Source organism: Equus caballus, chromosome 13, assembly GCF_041296265.1.
Source record: "Equus caballus isolate H_3958 breed thoroughbred chromosome 13, TB-T2T, whole genome shotgun sequence".
Lineage (NCBI taxonomy): Eukaryota > Metazoa > Chordata > Mammalia > Perissodactyla > Equidae > Equus > Equus caballus.
In genome coordinates this window covers 44955409-44976463 of record NC_091696.1, presented here as the reverse complement: position 1 = coordinate 44976463, position 21055 = coordinate 44955409, and the positions used below count along the sequence as shown (strand labels likewise).

Genomic DNA, 21055 nt, shown 5'->3' with positions numbered 1-21055 from the left:
GAGAATTGCGTGGGTTGTAAATAAAGGGCACTGACTTCAGTTTCAACAGGGGTTCAGAAGAGGAAATCATCCATGTGAAGTTTTTGTAACTCTCTCTACAACCCTAGAAAGATCTTGCCTCTCTCCGGCTCCAAACCCTGCTATGGCTCCCCATGTCACTCAGAGGAAAAGCTAAATCCAGACAATGGCCCACAAGGCCCTTCGTGATCTGGCTCTTATTACTGCTCTGCTCTCATTCCCTACTTCTGCCTTGCCCATCTACTCCAGCCATGCCGGCACCCTCTCTGTTCCTGGGATAGGCCTGGCATGCTGCCTACCTCAGGACCTCTGCATGTGCTGTTCTCTCCATCTGGAACACTCCTCCAGACATCCTCTTAGCCAACCTCCTCAGGTACTTCAGCTCTTTGCTCAGATGTCACTTTCTCAACGAGGCCTACCCTGACCATTCCATTTAGAATTGCAACTCCCTGCCCACACTCTGAGCCCCCTCTTTCGACTGATATTTTCACCTTCTCTATATTTTACATTGCGTTATGTTTTTTGTTTGTTGTCTGACTCTCCCACTGAAAAATAAGCTCCACAAGGGCAGGGATCTATGTTTCCAGCATAGATGCAGTCCAAATGCCCATCACAGTGCCTGGCACAGGGTGGGCAGTGTGTATTTGTTGAAGGTTGGATGGATGGATGGGTGAATGAGGGATGCACGCATAGGTGGACAGGCCGGTGGGTAGGTGGATGAGTGATGAGTGGATGGATGGGTAGATGGGTGATGGGTGAGTGGATGGGTAGATGGGTGGGTGGATGGGTAGATGGGTGATGGGTGAGTGGATGGGTAGATGGGTGGGTGGATGGGTAGATGGGTGATGGGTGGGTGGATGGGTAGATGGGTGATGGGTGGGTGGATGGGTAGATGGGTGGGTGGATGGGTAGATGGGTGATGGGTGAGTGGATGGGTAGATGGGTGGGTGGATGGGTAGATGGGTGATGGGTGGGTGGATGGGTAGATGGGTGGGTGGATGGGTAGATGGGTGATGGGTGGGCGGGTGCATGGGCAATGGGTGGGTAGATCGGTGGGTGAATGGTTCTTGCACCACTCTGATTCTCAGTTTACAGATGAGTAAACTGAGGCACGGAGAGGTTAAGTGATTTGCCTCAGGTCATGGCCTGGGGAGGGGGCCACATTGCTGCACTTTCTGCTTGGCCGCCTCTTCCAAACAAGCTGAGGGGGAAGTGTAAACATACCAGAAACAGGCTGACCGTCTTCAAAGTGAAACCGCGCGATGATTCAGAAGGTGCCTCAGATCTCGCAGCTCTTCGGTTGCAGTTGTGCAGAAAGCCCACTTCTGGGGACGTGAGCTTGGGGCTCTGACTCTGCTACACAAAGCAGCATGTGGGCATCCAACCCCCGGCGAGCTTGGGGGTGGCCTGGGAGTCAGGGTCCTTGTCCTGACGGGACTCAGCAGCTTCCCTGGGAAATCAGAGCAAACGCTTGGGCGAATTTTGGCCGACAGTGGGTAACAATGCCTGGAAGGGCAACGTGAGGCCAGAGAAGAGAGTTAGGATGGAGGTGATGGAAAAAGAACCAGGCTGGATGCCAGAGACAGCTCTGGGTCTGAGGCCATGCTCTGCAACTTACAAACTGTGCGACGTTGGCCACATGACTGGACCACTCTGACCCTCGGTTTTTTGGTCTCTAAAATGAGAGAGATGATAGAAAACTCCCAGGGCCACAGTGAGGTTTAAAGGAAATGCTAGCTGGGCAACTATCCAAGGCAGCACTTGGCATTAGACAGATAACTCCAGGACGAGCTAACGGCAAGGCAAATTAGACAGGGGGAAAATAAACCAGGGGGTTGAGGTGCTAAGAAAACGATCGTGTCTACAGTCTCACTGGGGGCCCCACACAATATCTAGACACCTGCTCCATGCGAAACACAGGGCTGAGTGCCTGAGTGCTGTGTCAGTCCAAGAAATGAGTCAATGTGGCCCATGCTCTCGGTTGACACTCGATGAAACGCATGGGCTGTGGCCTCAGATGGCCCAGGAGCCAGTGGTGACTCCCTCCTCCCAAGGGGTGTGACCATGAGCACTTCCTGGGACCCCTCTGGGCCTCAGTTTCCCCTTCTGTAAAATGGAGGTGATAGTAGGACCCAGAGGGGCTGTTCTGAGTGACATGATCCAACATAAGGCATATGTATTCTCTGTGAGAGGAAAGCTGGTTCAGGGCTGCCACAGACCCCAGGTCAACAGAAGGGTGACGGGGGCGAGGTCAGACCCAGCCAGCCTCGGGTCTGTGAAGGGAGTGGAGCCCACAGGGCCTTTGCAGAAAGCTTTCTCAGAGGCTGTAGGACATCCTGCCCCAGCATGGTTTCATATTTTCTTTGGCTTCCCATTGCTACTTTGTCACTCTGTGTTTTCCTGAAGAGGTATTTTTGTCCATGAGGACACTGTTCTAGGAACCACAGAACAAAGGCTCCCTCTAGGATGCAGCCTGATTTACTGGAAAAGGAGGCGGCCCCAGGCGGCCCAGCTCTCCCTCCAGCTTCCTTCCCCATTTGGTCCCTAGGATGAGAGCCACCAGAACGAGGACCACAGCGAGGAGAGGGGCTGCGCCCTCTGTCTCCCCTCCTTCCTTGCCCCGGAGCCCCTTCCTGCTCTGATCCGGGGACCCTCCTTGCCTCCTGGAAGGAGACAGGTTGGTGAGGACAACTCTGGTCCTTTCACCTTGGGAGGCTTCCCAGTCAGTCAGACCCACTTCACTGTCACGCCCAGGTGCCTCAGAAGGAGAAACACCTGCTCCCGGAAGCTGGCACTTCCCCATGGGTTTTCCCTGGCCCACCGCTGGCCCGCTCCACGCTCAGCTTGGCTCCCTGCCCGCTGCCCGACTCAACCAAGCACGGTTTCTGTTCTGTGTTGTTGTTACCCTTAGCAGCACATCCAAGGCCCTGCTCACCTTGTATGGGTCTCTCCAGCCACGTGCCCAGCCCCCCTGCTGCCTGCCCTCATCCTGCCCTGGTCTCTCTAACCCCCTGCTAACATCTACTTATCAATTCATCAGCTTATTTCTACTTCTCAATTTATCAATCTTTCCCCTTACCTAATTGCCTGTATATTTATGTAACAACTTATTTTCCCGCCTTCCTACCATCTCATCCGCTTCCGTGTTGACCTGCTAATGGATCTGTGTTCTAATTCACCTTCCTACCTGCCTAATTGGGATACACATCTGTTTTATTCTATCTATTCACCTACCTCTCTCCGATCTCTTTTCCTTCCTTTCTCTCCACCTTCTTTCGTTCCCTCCTCCTTAATCATTTCTTTAGCACCTGCTAGGAGCTATGGTGGTCACAAAAAAGCATAAGAAAAGGCACGCACAACCTGCTAAGGGAGGATTGTCCATCCACTGGGGACTTGAGTCCGCCCTGATGATTCAGACCCAAACTCCACCCATTCATTCAAACAACCCTGGAGTAGTGTGCCTTTTACATAAGAAAACAAGACACCGGCTCCCAGACATCAACGACATTTTGATCTAATCAGAGGCTGCAGGGTCAACACTTGTGAAATGGGAAGTCCGTGATTTATTGCCAAATACGTGGCAAGAAGCTTCCTAAAAATGAATAAAGCAGAAGATTGTTCTTAGCTGGAAGGGTGGTGAAGGCAAGAATTGGGGCCTTGAAGGATGGCTAAAATATGGCCCGATGGGGAGAAGGCAGGAGCTGGTCCTGGAGGGGACCCTGCTTGAGCAAGGGACACAGGGCGGGCCGAGCGGGCTCAGTTTGCAGAGACCCCGGCAAGGGCTGGCAAGCTTTCTGCAATGCTCACCGTCCTTAGAAGATCAAAGTGTCCCTCATCTCTCCTCTATGGTACTTGGCGGGGGACCCCAGACCGGTAACTTGAACAACGCTTCTGCTGGTAGCTAGTTATCTGTCGTGCTAGATCCTGACTGGAGACAAAGAAATTCAGATGCCCAGGGCAAGGCCGGCTTCCACAGCGCCCAGAGGCCCCTCAGTCGGGAAGGAATCTCCTTTATCCAAAGCAGGAGAACGGTCACCCCTTCTGGGGGAGTCTTGAAGAGGAATATGAGCAGGAGTGCTGGGTGTCTTAACAGGCAGAAATGCCAGGTCGCAGCTGGCTTGGTCCCTCCGCCCTGCTCCTTGCCCCATCCGCTCCGTCCAGGAGGCTGGTCATCCTGCCTCTGCGCCCGCCTGGCCCCTCTCCTCATCCCTCTATCTCTACCGCCTCTGCTGAAATCCAGCCCCGCATCAGCTCCTGGCTGCACACCGCAACAGCTCCTCCCTGGTCTCTGTACTCCAGCCCCTGCTTGTGCCATCTCGCCAAACACACAGCCTGGCACTCGCCACCGCCGTGTTCAGAATCCCTCTGGGTTGATACGGGCAGGATCAGATTCAGGTCTTGCAGGGCATGGATCTGGGGGTGGGGTGGGGTGAGGGAAGCCGTAAAGAGATTGAGCAGTCACCTGCAGCTGTTGTCCAGGTGACCAGGTGAGAGAGAATGACATCCAGGCAAGTGCACCCCCAGGCCTGGCTGACTCTCCTTCCAAGCTGTGCCCTGCCACCAAGCTGATTCAGAACAGCCTTGGCCATGGCCTTTAGAGCTGGCTGCCTCTGACGACAGGGAGGGACTCCCGTAGGTGGCCTCTAGACACCTGAATGGTCACGGGGCACCAGGTTATGGGAAGATGAGACTTCTTGGGATTTCTAAAATTCGTCACTTCTGTTTTGTTCACCTAACCAAGCAAGGCTCTGTTTCCACTTAACTATCAGCATTCTCCTTTGTCTGTCTACTTCCCCCCAGGGACTTCTGAAAGTAGCAACTGCTTCGAAATAATCACCGTAGAAAGATAGGCATCTTTATCATCATTTCCTATATGGGGAAACTGAGGCCCACACAAGGCAAGCAAGGGGTCCAAGGAAGTCACAGGAAGAAGAGACGTCAGCTCTTGGTCCTCTGGACCCAGTGTTCTTTCAGTAAAAATGCATAATGCGCTGAAGTCATTGTTTCCCAACCTCCATTCATTCAGTACCCCCCGCACCGCCCGCCCAGGACATCTACACACCACCTACATCATTATTTACTTGATGGTTTTTTTCAGACCACTCACATTTTATTTTCAACTTTATTTTTTAAGGAAAGTTTATGTCCACCATCAGTGAAAAAGAATGCCACACATAGAAGGTGACGATTAAACAGGAGAGCAGAAGCAAGTTATTCAATTCTAGCCCGATACAGTTGTCTAATGAAGGCTTGAGGCCGGGGGCTGATCTCTGTGAAATGGGAAAATCGTGCATTCCAAGAGGCATGAAAGACATTTTAGCCCCAAACTGACACTTTCCCCTGGATGCCGCCAGGAGCACGGGCAGGGACTTGAAAGAGCGCTAACTTTCTCCCCATCTGAGTCAAGGTTATTAGCACCCCATCTACGTGTCACCCCAAACCTTCTGGCTATAAGTACAGCATATTAGGGGCAACACCTCTTCAAGTGTAATTTACGTTTCAGTCCAAAGTCTTGGAATAAAAACGATGGGAGGACCACGCATGATCTCCAGGGAAATCCAGGGCCATTTGGGGTGGGGGTGGGGGTGAGGGCGGGGAGTGGAATCTGGGAAGTCTTTGGACCCCCGCAGGGGCTCCCAGCTTGCCTTGAGGCATTTGTGGGGCTCTGATCCTGGCCCCATCCTGCAGAGGATGGCAGATGTTGGCAGCTGGCACCAGCATGGCTCCGTTGTGTTCCCCATCATTTCAGAATGTTAGCATGTGGAAGGGCCCCCACAACAGACAACTCACAACCTTACAAAACCACCACAACAAGGAACCGAAATTAACATCAGAGGCAAGAGGAGGCTCTAAGGGAGTGTGGACAAATTAGAGCACGTCTCAATGCAGAAATCTGACGGTTTGAGGCCACCTTGAAGGGGGAGAGTTTTCTGCTGGTCCCTTGCTTGCTTCCTTTGCATGCCGGCTCAGTGTTGGCGGGCTTCTGACCCGGCTAGAGAGACAGGCCAGTGATGAGGCCGCCTGCTCCTGAGCTGGGTGTCCGAAGGCATCATTGGGCAGGCTGAGGGCGCCGAAGAGGCTGCCACACTCCAGGAGCTGCTGCCTCACCGCATCTCCCACACCATGCGTTGCCTGGCTCCACGTCCCGCGAGGTCCTACCTGCCAGAGCCCCAAGGTAAAGAGGCTGGGGGAGGAAGCTGGGGCTGAGAATACTTCTTAATTTAGGGTGAGGTCTCAGCTGGTCCCACCACCCCAATAAACAGAGACACCGCTCTGAACTGGGGAGCGGGGGCCGGAAAGAGAGGTCCTTGTCTTGCTGGGGCTGTTGGAAGAAGTGAGCTGGTCGGCCACTTCCTCCACTTGAGGGACATTCAGTTCAGCCCAGATGCCTGGAATGTGAGAGGGCTTATCAGCTTGAAGGGTCCTAGAGAGCAAACTTTCAGGGGGTGTGTCGTTAGCTCTCAGCATCGATTGCCTGGCTGAGCCAACCACAAGGTCCTCTCTCCTCCGGGTAAACACTGAGGGGTGCCCTCAAAGGATGGGACCCCTGCCAGACCCACCCCATCCCCCAGGAGCAGAGAAAGCAAAACTGGAGTCAGTCCCTTGGGGTAGCCACTGAGCCCCAGCGGGCTGGCGATAGCCTGTCACCTGGTCAGAAGCTGCCCTCTCTCCAGTTTCCAAATGATGTTTTGGGGGAAGAAATGGGAGGGGGGGCAGACGGGGAGAGACAGCATAGCACAGACACCTGGCGGCAGCTCTGAAGGCAGTGCGGCAGGTTTAAATGTCAGCTGCCCTGTTGGCTGCATGTGGCGTGGCACTGAACCTGTCACCCACCTTTTTTGAGGCTGTTTTTCTGGACTGTAAATGGGTTAAGGGGGAAACTCTTATTGGGTGTTGGTGAGCGTTCAAAGGCTTCGACGAGCTCGCTGCCTGGTATCTTAGAGAAATTTATCATCACAGGAAACCAATCTTCTTGGTGTTGCCGTTGCTGCGTGTATATCCTCGAACCCACAGATTGATGACAAGTTTGCCAGCTCTGTTGTATGCAGTCAGAGCTTGTAGGGGGAGTTTTTGAGGCGGGAGAATGGCCAGAAGTCACCTCGGCCCACCCCCTCAATTCCAGATGAGCCTGGGAGATCCAAATCTGGGAAGACAAGGGATGTCCCCAAGGACGGAGGGCAGAGCAAGTGTCCAAGGCCTGTGGAGGAGGAAGGACAGGAGGAATGGCGCCAGGGGTGCGGTGATGGGAACGCAGGGTTTCCCCGGGCTGGCTTACCAGCCACTGAAGGTCCCTGAGGAGTTTTCTCTTGCTCCCAAGGACATCCGGCTTCCCAGGAGAGAATGGCTCAGCGAGCAAGTCTATGGGTCCATGCACCCTGCGGGAGTAGTTTGCCACCTTCACGGTGTGGCGGAGCTGGAGAGTAATGCAGAGCCACCCAGGGGTGTGGATGAGCTCCCTGCATACCAGGGCTTGCAGATTGCTCGCCCCTGGGCGCGCTGGCTCCCCCGGGCACGGGACTGGCTATCTGGAGGAGCTAACTGGACGCTCTGCGCGCCCCCGAGTGTAGGAGTGCATTTCAGGCGCTTCTGAGAAAGCACGTGGTGGGCGCAGCAGAGGGAGGCGTGGGTGCCTGCTTGCTCACCGCTTGGCCCAAGCCCCGCGGTGGAGAGAGAAAGTGAAAGAGAGCAAGAGCCGCCGCAGCAGGTGAAGGTGGGGTGGCGACGGGTCCGCCCCAGGCTCGCCAAAGCCCCAGAGCTGGCGGGAGGGAGAAGCCGCCGGCAGCGCGCGCGAGTCCGGGGAACCGCGGTAGGAACCCTCTGCAGTCCCTAAAGTCGGGCTGGGAATCGAGGCTCAGAGACTGAGAGCTACTTGCTCCAGGTCACACAGGAAGGGTAGGAGGAGGGAGAAGGGAATGGGCAAAGTGTAGACCCGGGAAACTCCTCGTTTCCAGCAGCCCTGGAACGACTCCACGCAGGAAGGGAGCCGGGACCCGGGAGCTGGGCTGCCGTGCCCAGAGCGCCCGGCTGAGGGGCGGCGGCGGGGAAAGCCAGGTGGGAGCGGAGACTGGGACGCAGAAGGGGCGCGCAGAGCAGAGACATGCGGCAGGGCCAAACCATGGCTTGGAGACACTGCGCGTCCTGGAATCCGTACAGGCGTGCAGGGGCGTGCAGAGCGGGGGACACAGGCCTTCCCTCTACGGGGGACCTTGAGCCAGGGCCGCCCTTCTCTGAGCCTCAGTTTCCCGGTCGGATCATATTCCTGTTTTAACTCTGGAGTCTGGGTACCCAGCCCTCCTGGTGGGGTCCCCTGCACTGGGAGGGCTATGGGCAGGCGGACTGGAGAGATCCTCAATCCTCTTTGACGATCTTTGACGGAGGGCGGGGGGCTTTCCCGGACTGTCTTTGACCACTGGCATCTCCCCTTCACTTTAGAGTCCCGAGCCACGCCCTCCGCGGAGGGAAACTAAGGGGTCCCAGAAAGAGGGGGCGCTCTGGAGTCCCAGAACTCCAGAATTGAAGCCACCATGTCTAGCTCTGTTTGGGACCCTTAAAACCTGCAGTCCTCCTCTGGGTCCCACAGCCCCTCTCTCCACCAGAGGTGACACATGGGAGGGAACGCGAGCTCACGAGTCCACAGCGCCACACCCTCCACTTCCTAACTTTGTCAGGAAGTGTTCTGTTTATGCGCCACACCCCCTTCCCTAAGAAAAGAAATACTCCCAGCCAATCAGAAGGTTAAGGAAATTGATGCTTCTTGCTGTAGGGTCTGGTGGAGCTGAAGGGGGAGGGAGGGAACCCAGCAGAGCATCGCCTTTCAATCCCAAGCTGCCTGAGGCAAGGACCTGGTCTCCCGGATCCCAGGATGCGCAGTGGAAGGGTCCTCAGAGATGACCGAGCCCAGGCCGGGGTCCCAGGCTTCCGGCACATGGGAATCACCAGGGAGGCTGTTGAAAGTACAGGTCCCAAACCCCGCCCCCGGATCCCATTGGTTGGGCCTGGGGTGGGGCTCCCCACGCAGGTTAAAACCTCCATCCTTGGCATTCTTATGTTAGTGGTCCAAAGGTCGTATATGAGAAGCGCTGATGCGGTCCAACCTCCGTCCCCTCTCCATGTTACAAAACCTCTGGGGACTTGTTGGCGAGGTTTTGTCAAAGGCTGCGTAGCCGAGTGGTTGGCAGAGTCAGGATTTGAACCCAGGTCTTCCAAGAGCCCAGTCCAGTGCCTGGGCAGGGGTGTGACCCTCCAGGAATGCAGGGCAGGTCCTGGGTAGTCAGAGGGAAACTTGCTGATAGAGCAAAATCTGTCCCATGGCAGGGACCTGGTTTCACATCTTGAGACCTCAGAAACTGCTACCTTGTGAAGAGTAGAGTCGGGAAATTAACACAAGAACCCTGTGCCAAGGCCGGGGGTCAGTCCTGGGCAAGCAGGGAAGTGGCCTGAGGGAGAGAGGGAAGTTTCTGGACTTGATTTTCAGACTTGCCACCAGTCACCCTGGACGAGTGACTTCCCCTCTCCATCTGTAAGATGGATAAAACGTGAGCGCTTTCCAGATGATTGCCTGACATGCGCAGAAGCCCTTTGGAAAGGCCACGGAAGAAGAGAATGTGCCAGGAGTGAAGGTTATAGATTCCTGAGGGATGGGATAGAAAGATCTGAGAGGAAGTTTCCAGAGACTTTGACACAGTCGTGATCCGTGGTCCAAAGACGGTTCTCGAAGAGGCGTTGACGCTGGTTCTCAAAGGGAGGAAGCTGGAATCCTTCTCCTCGTCTGTAGGTGTCTTTAACAGCCCTCGAATACGGGCTGATGTTTCTTTTTAACAAGGTGGTAGGGCAGCCGGCATTATTTTGCTAATATTGTTTTGTTTTCAATGGCAGGGGACACTTTTTCCCCCCATGGGAGGTAGTGACAGAGCGTTTTATTTTTTAAAACAATAATATGAAATTTACCACTGTAACCATTTTTCAGTGTACAATTCAGCGCCATTCAGGACATTCACAATGTTGTGAAACCATCCCCACCATCCACCTCTAGAACTTTTTCATCTTCCCAAACTGAAACTCATTAACATTAACTGCCCGTTCTCCCCTCCCCGCCAGCCCCTGGCAACCACCGTTCTGCTTTCTGTTTCATTGAACTCGACTACTCTAGGTCTCTAGGTACCTTATATAAGTGGAATTATGCAATATTCGTCCTTGTGTCTGGCTTCTATCACCTAGCCCAACGTCTTCAAGCTTCACCCATGTTGCAGCATAGGTCAGAAGTTCGTTCCTTCTGGTGGCTGAAGGATATTCCAGTGTATGGATGGACCACATCTTGTTTATCCATGCTTCTGTCCACGGACACTTGAGTTGTTTCCACCTCCTGTCTATTGTGAATAGTGCTGCTAGGAACATTCGTACCAAGTATGTGTTTGAGGCCCTGCTCTCAATTCTAGAAAAGTTTTCTTTTAAAATAAATTTATTTGTTTCTTTAAAAAGTTGATTTAAGGAAAATACTACCGTAAATTATACAGCAGGTAGGGTGCAGATAGGATGCACAAATTGTGAAGGAGGCAGGTGGAGGCCTGAAGTTTGGGAGCCTCTGGATTATTGGAAACGCTTGGCAGCTGTTGTAACCCTTGCAGGACATTTGGTCCTGTCCAAAATGTCCATAAGGCATTTGGTCCATGCCAAAAAGTACTTGATACTTGGTCATATTTAGTCCTGTCCAAAATGTCCATAAGACATTGGTCCATGCCAAAAAGTCCGTGATATTTTATCCTGTCCAAAACCATTTGGCATGAACCAAATACACTCATGGACATTTTGGACGGGACCAAATGTCCGCTAATCATTGTAACAATCTAGGCGGTGGGGCTGGGGGCTACTCGATCATGTGGATGGCTACTGAGGGGCTTTTGGGAGGAAAAATAGAAGAATCGAGGAAGTGTTCAAGCTGATCCCAGGGTTTCCAGCCTGGGAGAAGTGGAAAGGTGGCAGAAATGGAGGAGGATCTGGAAGGTTCTCTTAGGGGAAGAGGACTTGTAGACGTCCCTGTGCTCGAGAAAAGCCACGCAAGACGAGGGGCCATGTCTTCTTGGCAAGTGGAAGCTCAGGTTGCCTTGGAAGTGAGACCGATCTTAGTTCTCAGAATCACTACAAGGCAAGCGTGTGTGTCGGGGGTGGGGCACAAGGAGGATGCTCATTTATAAATATAGATTCCTGGCCCTGCCTGATCTCACTGAATCAGAACCTCTGCGGGTGAGGCCTGAGCTGCAGTGTGTTTAGCACCTTTCCAGGCTATTTGGTTCACAGCCGAGCCTGTCAACTGCTGGGCGCTGTCATCAGACCCTGGCCGGGCCCGGCGCGGGTGTTGGGTCCAGCAGTGAGGACTGGCTTTCCCAACTGCAGCTCCAGGATCCTCATTCCCTTCTCGCCCCAGCACCAGGCTCACCTTTTCATCCCAGAAAAACTTGCTGGACTCCTTTCCAGGTCATTGACTGCAGCCAGGCGTGCAGAGAGGAGGCCACTGGGGGTGGGAGAGGCCGGGCAAGCCGGAAGGGAGCTTGATTCTGGACCCACACTGAAGCCCACCCCTTCTCCCCTGGCTGCCACTCTTACAGCTTGTCCCGTCCTTTCTCATCCCGGGACTACCAGGCCCCCCACTCCTGGTAACCGTGCTATTTACAGGCACACGCACCAGCCGAGGTTGTCTTATTCGAGTTCTAAGATTTTCCCAGTTGCCATGAGGTGGATGTCCTGGGCGAGTGGCTTGCCGAGCTCTGGGAGGTGGTCTCTGTGGGGTCCTCTTTGGGCTTCTGTGTGATTTCCAGGCCCCACTTGGGGCAAAACAGAACCAAGTGTTTCAGGTGGGGTTCCCCGGGAACAGACTTGGAGATGGAGATTTGCACGTGGGAGCCGTGTTTGGGAGGAGTCACGGGCAGGGAGCGGGGTGCGAGGGGAATGGGAAGAAGCGGGACTGGGCAGAGAGAGGGGTTGGGCTGCCCACAGTCACAAACGAGGTCTCGGCGCGTCCCGCGGGGAGCCCTGACACTGGGACGCCCCTCAGGGGCTATCCCAAATTGAGGCACGGAGCCCAGAGCTTTGCCCCCCAGAGGGCCCAATCATCGCACGTGGGCTGCCCTGGAGAAGGGGCCTGACTTTGGGCTGTTCCCGGAGAGGCTGAGCTGTGAGCTCTGAGCCACTAGCCCTCCAGCAGCTGGTCCTAAAGGGGCTGACGTGAGCGGCGCACCGCAGCATCCACTACCCAAGTTGAAATTGTCAAATCAAGGAGAGTCTGGAGGCCAAGGCGAAAACTGTCACCTGGAGTTGTGTTTTTAACTATATTCTGTGCAGCCCCTTTTGAGGAGGGGAGATTCTGGGTCTCCCGAACCCCTTTAATCGAATAGCTCCATCGCCAGCTGTTCTGGGATTTGTACAATGTCATTTGAAAGCCACTGCGCTGGTATGACCCTTTTATTTAACAGCTGAGGACAGTGGGGACCAGAGACGGAAAGGGGCACGCCCAGGGTCACACAGCCTGTCAGATGCAGAGCAGGGCCCAGATCTCAGGGGTCAGACTCCCTGTGTTGATCCCGTCCACCAGTCTGTTGTAAACTCTGCGCCTCCTGGCTGTGCCAGTCCGCTTCCTCCGCCCTCCCTGCAGCTGCTGAGAAACCCAGCGACCAGGGACTGGAGCCAGTCTTGCCTGCATTCCTGGCTTTCCTGTTCTGAGGACCCTTTGTCCCGGCATAGGCTGCTCCCAGCCTGGATGGGGCTGGGAGCTGCGATGGAAATGCCAACATTCTTGAGGTAGCTGGAACCGAAGAGGGCCAGGCGGAGCAGCTGGCTGGGGCCAATGGGGAGCAACACTTTGTGCCCCACAGTTCCCAGAGAGCTCACCACCTAATCCCTTTCAACCTGAGCTGGAATCTAAGCTGGAAGACACACTCAAACCCCCAAATACCACAACTCTCATACTTCCCGCTCCTTCCCTTTGTGGAATTGACAGTTTGGGTGCTCAAGGCCAGTCCCCTCCAAGGCTTTTTTTAGGAAGAGACCCTCCTGGGCATCTCAATTCCATTGTGGGGCAGGACGGAATTTAATTCTGCCTCTCCCTTCCCCAATCACCCATCCATCCCAAGCCGTCATCTTTCTAGCAGGTCAGAGATAGAAGGGACCTTAAAGGGTCTCCAAGGCAAGGTTTGCAGACTCAAATGCCTGAGGGGCCATAATTGTGCAAAATGGGGCCAGGTGGAAGGCAATAGGGAGTAGTGGGGATTCTGGCAACAATCATTTGTGTACTCTGTATGGAGACTTTGTGATGGTAATTAAAACACACACACACACACACACACACACACACACACACACACACGAATTGTATTGGGAAACAAAACACCTAGGCCTATGGGCCTGACTCAAGCCTCTTTTTTTTTTTTTTTTTTTTCCCCTGAGGAAGATTCGCTCTGAGCTAACGTCTGTGCCAATCTTCCTCTATTTTATATGTGGGTCACCACCACAGCATGGCTTGACGAGTGGTGTAGGTCCATGCCTGGAATCCCAACCCTGGCCGCCAAAGTGGAGCATGCCAAACTTAACCACTAGGCCATGGGGCGGGCCCCTCAAGCCTTGTCTTTGAATCTATACACCAAGTCAAGCCCCTTGTGGCACAGATGAGAAGCCTGCAGTGGGAGTCAGGTACCGGAGTCAACCAGTAGCGATATTTCCAGACTGCTCCTGAGATGAAGCTTGTCTGGCCTGCTTCCCCCTATTACATGCACATACACATGCATGTGTGCACATGTGCGTGCACACACAGACACACACACGTCTTCCAATCTTCCTGCCTGTTATGACCAGAACCACCAGCTGCCTTCCAACCCCATAAGCCCTTCAGCATTGCCACATGCCTCAGTTTCCCCTCCGTCTCTTGTGACCTCCTCCAGCCCCTCTGGGAAGTGAAAGTCTTGAGTCAGACCCGCAGTTTCTGCAAATCCTCTCTGTCTTACTTTCCTGGGATGCCCACACTGGGCCAGCAAAGAGCAGGCCAGAGGGCTGGGGCTTCCTCCTCTGCAGACGGGGCCTGCCTTCCTCCATCCATCTCCAAGGCCTGTACATTCTCATCTCCCTCCCAGGACCGGGGGCTCATGGCCCTAGATCACCCCATCCCTGGCAGCTTGGAGGGTGGCAAGAGTGCGTGTTTGTTCCTTTTTGATCAGCTAGGGCTCTATGAGGCCTTGTTGGCGAGTCACAGAAACACCGCACCCCTTGAAGCTTCCATTGTTTTTTTTCTTTTACACTTCAGGAGCCTTCCCACATTGGGTTGACTGCACGCCCTGCTTCACAGTACACTCTAGCCTGCAGTCCGCACAAGGCATCTCTCTTAGTTAATTTCCCTTTCTGCCTTCCTCTTTCCCCTTTCTGGGCACCCATTCTAATACGTCCAAGGTGCCTCTTGTTTGCATGTGTTCCTGTCAAATATGTGTTGTTTTTTTATGTGCGTCTATGTCACTCTGCACGTCTAGGACTGGGCCATCAGAGCTCATTCTGTTTCTTACTTTTTTACTCTCTATCATGTTGTTAAGATCCACCTGCGTTGCTCTATACGCATTTGGTCTGTTGCTTCTAATCACTGCATCCTCCTCTGTGGATCGCAGTGGCTGCTTGTTACTGTCCTTTCTCCAGCAGTGGACACCCAGGTGGCCTCCAGCTCCCTGTGATCTGAAATGGCACAGCGCTGAGCATCCGCCAATGGGTGTCCTCCTGGAGCTGTGGGAGCGTTTCTCTGGGAGGTACCTACGCCAGAACTGAATTGCTAGGTTGGAGGGCCTGCCATCTGTAGGTATTCTAAATGGTCCCAGGTTGTTCTCTGGGGTGGCCACCCCGCTCCACACCCACCAGCCCTTAGTGTTGCCCAACTTTCTAATTTTCGCCAGTTTCTGCTGTCAAGAGACACCTTCTGTTTTCATTTTGGAGCTCACATCTTAGTAGCACTTCCTGGATCTGTCACTTTGGGCAAGTCACAGCAACCTAATGAGGTAGACACTGTGCCAACCAAATGCAGTGGGTTCCATAAGTCAGAGGGGTTGAGTAACTTATCCGAGGTCACACAGTTGGTGTGGAACTGGGAGTTGAGCCCAGGACCCCACTCTTGACCACCATATTACTATTATCATGTTCTATCTCTCCTAAAATATTATCTGGGTCCACACCGCAAGCTTCTTGGTCAGGACCGTGTTTTAAACCTCTTCAGGGCCCCTGGAGAACTAAGCCCGGTGACTTTCTTATAGGCCGTGCTCAGTAAATCATTGTGCAAGATGTCTCTTAGAGTTTATCTGGGGACCACAGAGTGCAAGAGGAAAAGAGGAACTTTGATCTGCTAGCCCCACAAAGATGCTGGTTGGGGGCTGGTCATGGTACACAAGTGCCCCTGGGTTTCTGGCTTCTGGCCACCATCTGACCTCCGGAAGCAGCTTGTCACGAGGTGGGGGAGCAGGGGGATGGTAGTCGTAGGGGGACTTTGGGGGGAAACTTTGGGGTGAGGCTGATAGGCCATGAGGAATCTAGAACCCCAAAATCCCTCTGCTGCGTGGACTCCCACACCCGGCTGACAACACTAAGGTTCAGAGGAGTAAAGAAATGTGCTCCAGATCAAGGCAGAGCTGGAGCTCAAACCCGTGTCTCTAGATGCGCAGTTCAGAGATTTTCCACTCCTTCCTCGGGAGGAGAAGTATAGGCAGCAAGCGGGGGGCTATGCCTCTCACGCTCTTTTATCCCATGTAGGGCAGTGCTGGAGGATTTCGGGGTAACAGAGGCGCCCCCTTTCTCCCTCTCAACGCCTCCTCATCCATCAAGGATATACTCCCCCTTTCTGGGAAGAAAGCATCTGATAAATCGAGCCTAACCTCATTGTCCTCCTCTGTAAAATGGGTACAGTAATACCAATCTCCCAGAGTTACTGTGACAGTTGAAACAAGATTGTAAATACGGAGCACCCAGCACAGCCCCGGGCTCGAAAGAATCTCCCCAGCAGAGGTGGGTGCTTATGTTGGTGCACAGAACAGCCGCACACACTGAACACCAAGGTGCGGGGTCCGAGCCGGAACATCCTGATACCATTCGATTTCCCTCGGGGGAGGGAGATGAATTTTTATTTCAGAAACCATTTGGGTGTCTATGGTGTTTCAAAAGCTGCCATGTAGTGTGAAGTGGGATGGAAATGAACCCCCAAAAGGGACTTTTGGGGGCAAAAGGATTAGGAGCTTTTTCTCAAGTTGGACGTGGAAGGTGGCCTGGGGAGGGGCGGGGCTCAAAGAGGAGCTTCTAAAAACGCTGCCCACTTACCAGAAAGGTGCAGGCCACTCCTCTGCTGTGCCCCAGATGGCTCCTCAGAAGGGGACACCGTCTTGCCCCCCACGCCTCCTGGCCCTGGGCGAGGGCACCTCCGCAGGGTGGCTGGGGACAAGAGGGACTGGAGCAAGCTCAGGCTTTGGATCCAGGCAGCTGGTTCTGATCCCAGCTCGCTAGTCTGCTCTCTGAGCCTGTTTCTTCATCTGAGAAATGGGGATACGAAGAGCTGATGTGTGAGTTGGACTAAATGGGACGATGTCTACACCTCCTGTCGTTTGGTGCCTGGCGCTCAGGGGGCACCTGTGAATTCTAGTTGGGCGTCATTCCTATTGGTGGAGAGAGCCCACCAGGTACAGGAGCATGCTGGAGCCTGGGGTAGGCGAGCTAGACGGACAGGGTTCCTGCCCTCACGGGGCTCCTGCAGTGGGGTGAGCAGGGCCGTCTCTGCCCCCAGACCCCTCTGGAATTGCAGGTGGGGACAAGAGTCCAGTTGAGAGGCCTTTGCAGACGTCCTAAGCATCTGGAGACACCAGACACATGGCTGTGGGAACACCAGGAGGTCCCAGGCCAACACGCAAGTAGATCTTGGCATGAATGGGAGGCGCTGAGGCCTTGGGAGAGCTGGACCGGGAGCCTAGACTTGGTCTGAGTCCCAGCTCTGAGGCTGCCCAACATAGTGGGCTTCCTTTGACTGTGGGCCTCCCGTGTGCCTGGCGCGCCACGCAGAGACCCTCCTGGCCTTTTGGTGGTCCTCCAAGTAAGTGTCATTATCCTGATCTAGCAGTGAGAAAACTGACACTCAGAGAGGTTAAGTCACTTGCCTAAGGCCTCCCAGCCAGGATTCAAACTCAAGCTCTCCAACCGGGGAACCTTGGATGAGCCATTTCTCTGAGGGGTTTGAGCATCCCCTTCTGTCAAAGGGACACAGTACTCCATCCTGCCTTCTCCTTAGAGCTCTTTTGGAGCTCAGATGGGGTGGAGACAGAAGTTCACTGAGTTACAAGCCCCTGTCTAGATAAGGGATAGGATAGGAAGTGTGTAAAGTGCAGGCTTTGTCTCAGGGAAGATGGAAGGGAGGTGCCGAGGTGTATGTTGGGAGAGTCAGAGAGTAGATTTCTTCTTGTCCAGGTTGAGCCAAGGACACAGAACTCGGGCCCTTGGGTGACTTTTCTCCCGGGCACCTTCTCAGTGGTGGTGATGGGGGCGTGGTCAGACCATCCCAGCTACACAGCTGGCTACTGGACTTTCTTGTTCCGACGTGGTCTGTGGGGTCTCCTTACACAAAAGAACAGGAAGCTTGGCCTCACAATGTGGAGACTCAGGCAGGAATAGAAGAGAAAGGGTCCCTTTGTCAACATCACAGAGGTAAGAGAGGATTTAATAATAGTAATAGTAATGGCCGTTGCCCACGTTGTGCTCATCGTGTCTGTGTCGGCTGCCGCTCTAAGCTTCTAGTCATTAAGCACCTACAAAGCACCGGTCACCTTCCTAAGGGCTTTATGAGCGTTAACTCACCTAATCCTTTGAGTTACCAAGATTAGTATTCCCATTTTACAGATGAGGAAACTGAGGCTCCAAAAGGTTTAAAAAATGGTCTTGCCCGGGTCGCGGTGGGTTGGCAGGTAGAGGCAGGCTGTTTGACTCCAAAGCTCACACGAGTTGTCTTCTTTCTCTCCGTCAGTGTCTTTGACCACCTTGGGTGGTGTTGTCCAAAGGTTGAAGCTGAGCCCATCAATAAGTGCGGCTGGGCTAGACTTCTGCAGGCTCCTCCTCGCGACACCTCCTACTGTCGCCCATCAGGGATAGAAGCCGGTCCCTGTTCCTGGAGCCTAGATAAATGAGGGTGTTCATTGCAGTGGAAACATTTTGGTTGGCAGGAAAGAGCACTGGATTGCGAGTCCTCTGCTGGGGGGTCAGGTGCAGCTTGGGCTACCAAGCAAGCTGTGGGGCCTTGTGCAAGGCACGTCCCCTCTCAGGGTCTCATCTTCTGCTCTGTAGAATGAAGGAGGTTGAGCTTGAAGGTCGCTGGCAGAGCGGACGTCCTGAGAGCAAACTGAGAGTTTGGGTCACTTGACCAAAGTCACACAATTCCTGCGTGGAATTGCTGGGGTCCATCCAGAGCTGTTGTCACCAGCTCCCTCTGCCTGGGAAAAGAGGCAGATTGCTACAATGTAGGCTTCGGTAAATGTCAGTGATTGGAAAGGGGGCCAGGCAGCAGGCAAGGTCACCTCCCTGCCTTGGCCCCCCTCCAAGAAAAGCGAGGTGGCCTCATCTTTCGGTTCTGCTTCCTCTAGTCATGGCTGGCTGGGCCTTTGATGCAAGTCTGTTAAGTGTGGGTTCCTGCAGCCCCCACCCAACCTATAATAAACACGCGGCTCTGGCCAGGGCCCCACCTTGGACTGGAAAGTTCATCCTCTGTGATATCCGGGGTCTGTGTTCAGACCCTCCATAGGTAGTGAGAGTGGTTGATGAGTGAAAGGAAAAACAGCAGCTGGAAGCTGGTGCTGAGTTGCGTGTGTTTCTCACGACCACACCCTCCCACTGTCCTTCCCCACTTCAACTTCATTTTCTTCTGGCCCAGATGGGGGCACTCAGAAGGCTGTCTCTGATCTGCTGGCCTTCAAGGGTGGCTCTCCTCTCACTTCCTCCCAGAAGCTTCCTCTGATTCCTTCCAGCATGGATCCGTGTCCCACGTATAGTGGGTTGAATGGTGGCCCCCCGAAAAGATACGTCCACATCAAGCCCATGGAACCTGCGAACGCTACCTTATTTGGAAAAAGGGTCTTTGCAGATGTAATTAAGTTAAAGATCTTGAAATGAGATCATTCTGGATTAGCCGGGTGGGCCCTAAATCAATGTCCATTTAAGAGAAAAGCAGAAGATTTGAGACCTGAAGGGGAGGTGATATGCCCATGAGGCAGAGCTTAGAGACATTCGGCCACAAGATCACAAGTCAGGGAATGCCAACAGTTCCCAGAGCTAGCTACAAGGAAGGACTCTCCCCTAGGGCCTCTAGGGGAACCAGGACCCTGCCAACTGCTTGATTTTGGACTTTGGGCCTCCAGACCTGGGAGAGAGTAAGGCTCTGTTGTTTCAAGCTTCTTAGTTTGTGATGCTCTGATACAGCAGCCCTGGGAAATGAACACACCGTGGAATCATGGACCACCTGAACTGGGGAGCCAGGCAGGGGCTCTGGAGCGGCAAGAACTGCATATCTCAGAGATGCTGCTCAAATTCTCCCATTTAAAGTGTACAATTTAATATATTCACACAGTTGCGCAACCTTCCCCACTGTCAACTTTAGAACACTTTCATTGTCTCTCTGCAAAAGCCCATAGCCATTATCAGTTGGTCCCCATTTCCCCCCACAATTCTCCCCTGACCCCAGCTAACCACTAGTTTACTTTCTATCCCTAAGGATTTGTCGGTTCTGCCTATTTTATATAAGTGGAATTCTGTAGTATGTGGCCGTTGTGTCTGGCTTCTTTCACTTAGTGGAATGTTTTCAAATTTCATCTATGTTGAAGCATGTATCAAACTATGTTGAAGCATAGTTTATTCCTTTTCATGTCTGAGTAATATTCCATTGTATGAATATACCACATTTTGTTAATCCATTCATCCATTGATGGACATTTGAGTGGTTTCTGTGTTTTGGCTATTATGGATTATGCTTCTATGTGCATTCATTCATAAGTTTTTGTGTGGACGTGTCCAGGATTGTCTTGAAGACTAAATGAATTAGTATCTAAGGTATCGAATATGCCCTTCAACAAATGATAACGAAGGATCTTCGAGAAAACCTGCCCAACTCCTTCAGTTTACAGATGAGCATACTGAACATGGAGAGGAGCAGAGACTTGCTTGAGGCCACCCAAGGCAGGAGAGCATAACATTGAAATGCAGGTCTGTGAGCCAGACTGCCCAGAACCAAATCCTGGTTCCACTTGGACCTGGGTTACCTTATGTAAATCCCTTCACCTCTCCGAGCCTCAGTTTACGCGTGTGTAAAATGTGGATGGTAATAGTACCTACCTCCTATGGTCGTTGATGTGAGAGTTAAACGTGCTCACTCATGTGTCTGGCACACAGTAGGTGCTTTATAAATCTTAGCTGTTGTCATTCATGGAGCACCAGCTGTGGAACTCAGGTCTCCTGGCTCCCAGGTGTGGGAAGTCTTGAATCTACACTTCCCCAGTTCCCTCGTCAGTATCATGGGCATCTTCCCAGTGTGATTGCAAGTTCCCTGGAGGAAGGAAATCCAGCTTCCTCTCGCCACTAACCTGCGCACATAGGAGATTCTGAACGAGCACCTTTGCCCACTTTCTTAGGCTCCCCCCAACCCCAGCCCTCACTGAGAGACCCAGCTGGGCAATGTGGTAGGTGTCAGTTCTCTGCATCTTTCAAACACCCCATGAGATGACTGTGTCTCCCCTCCAGGCAGTGGACCGTGTGCCGCCATGGAGTTGGGGCCGCTGGAAGGCGGGTACCTGGAGCTTCTCAACAGCAATGCTGACCCTTTGCATCTCTACCACTTCTATGACCATGTGGACTTGGCTGGAGAAGAAGAGATCGAGCTCTGCTCAGGTGGGCTCTCCTCCCCCTGGCCCCTCCCAAGTCCGACCCCACCCCTCAGCCGGCCGTGGAGACAGTCAGCAACCACGGGAAGCGCTGACGGCCACACGCCAGTCAGCACCACGGACAG

At 53.5% G+C, this 21055-nt stretch overlaps 1 protein-coding gene across 5 annotated transcripts in view; it reads left to right on the top strand.

Moving 5' to 3' along the window:
- CIITA (class II major histocompatibility complex transactivator) overlaps positions 1-21055 on the top strand; it is a 91405-nt gene that overhangs the window by 47429 nt on the left and 22921 nt on the right. For 2 of the 5 annotated variants that reach the window (XM_023616314.2, XM_070231024.1), the window contains exon 4: positions 20791-20937. In XM_023616314.2, the coding sequence (XP_023472082.1) occupies positions 20791-20937 (147 nt within the window). Of the gene's footprint in view, positions 1-5822; positions 6194-7333; positions 7826-20790; positions 20938-21055 lie in introns of those variants that run through there. The other 3 variants (XM_014730120.3, XM_070231025.1, XM_014730124.3) reach the window with 3 other exon arrangements.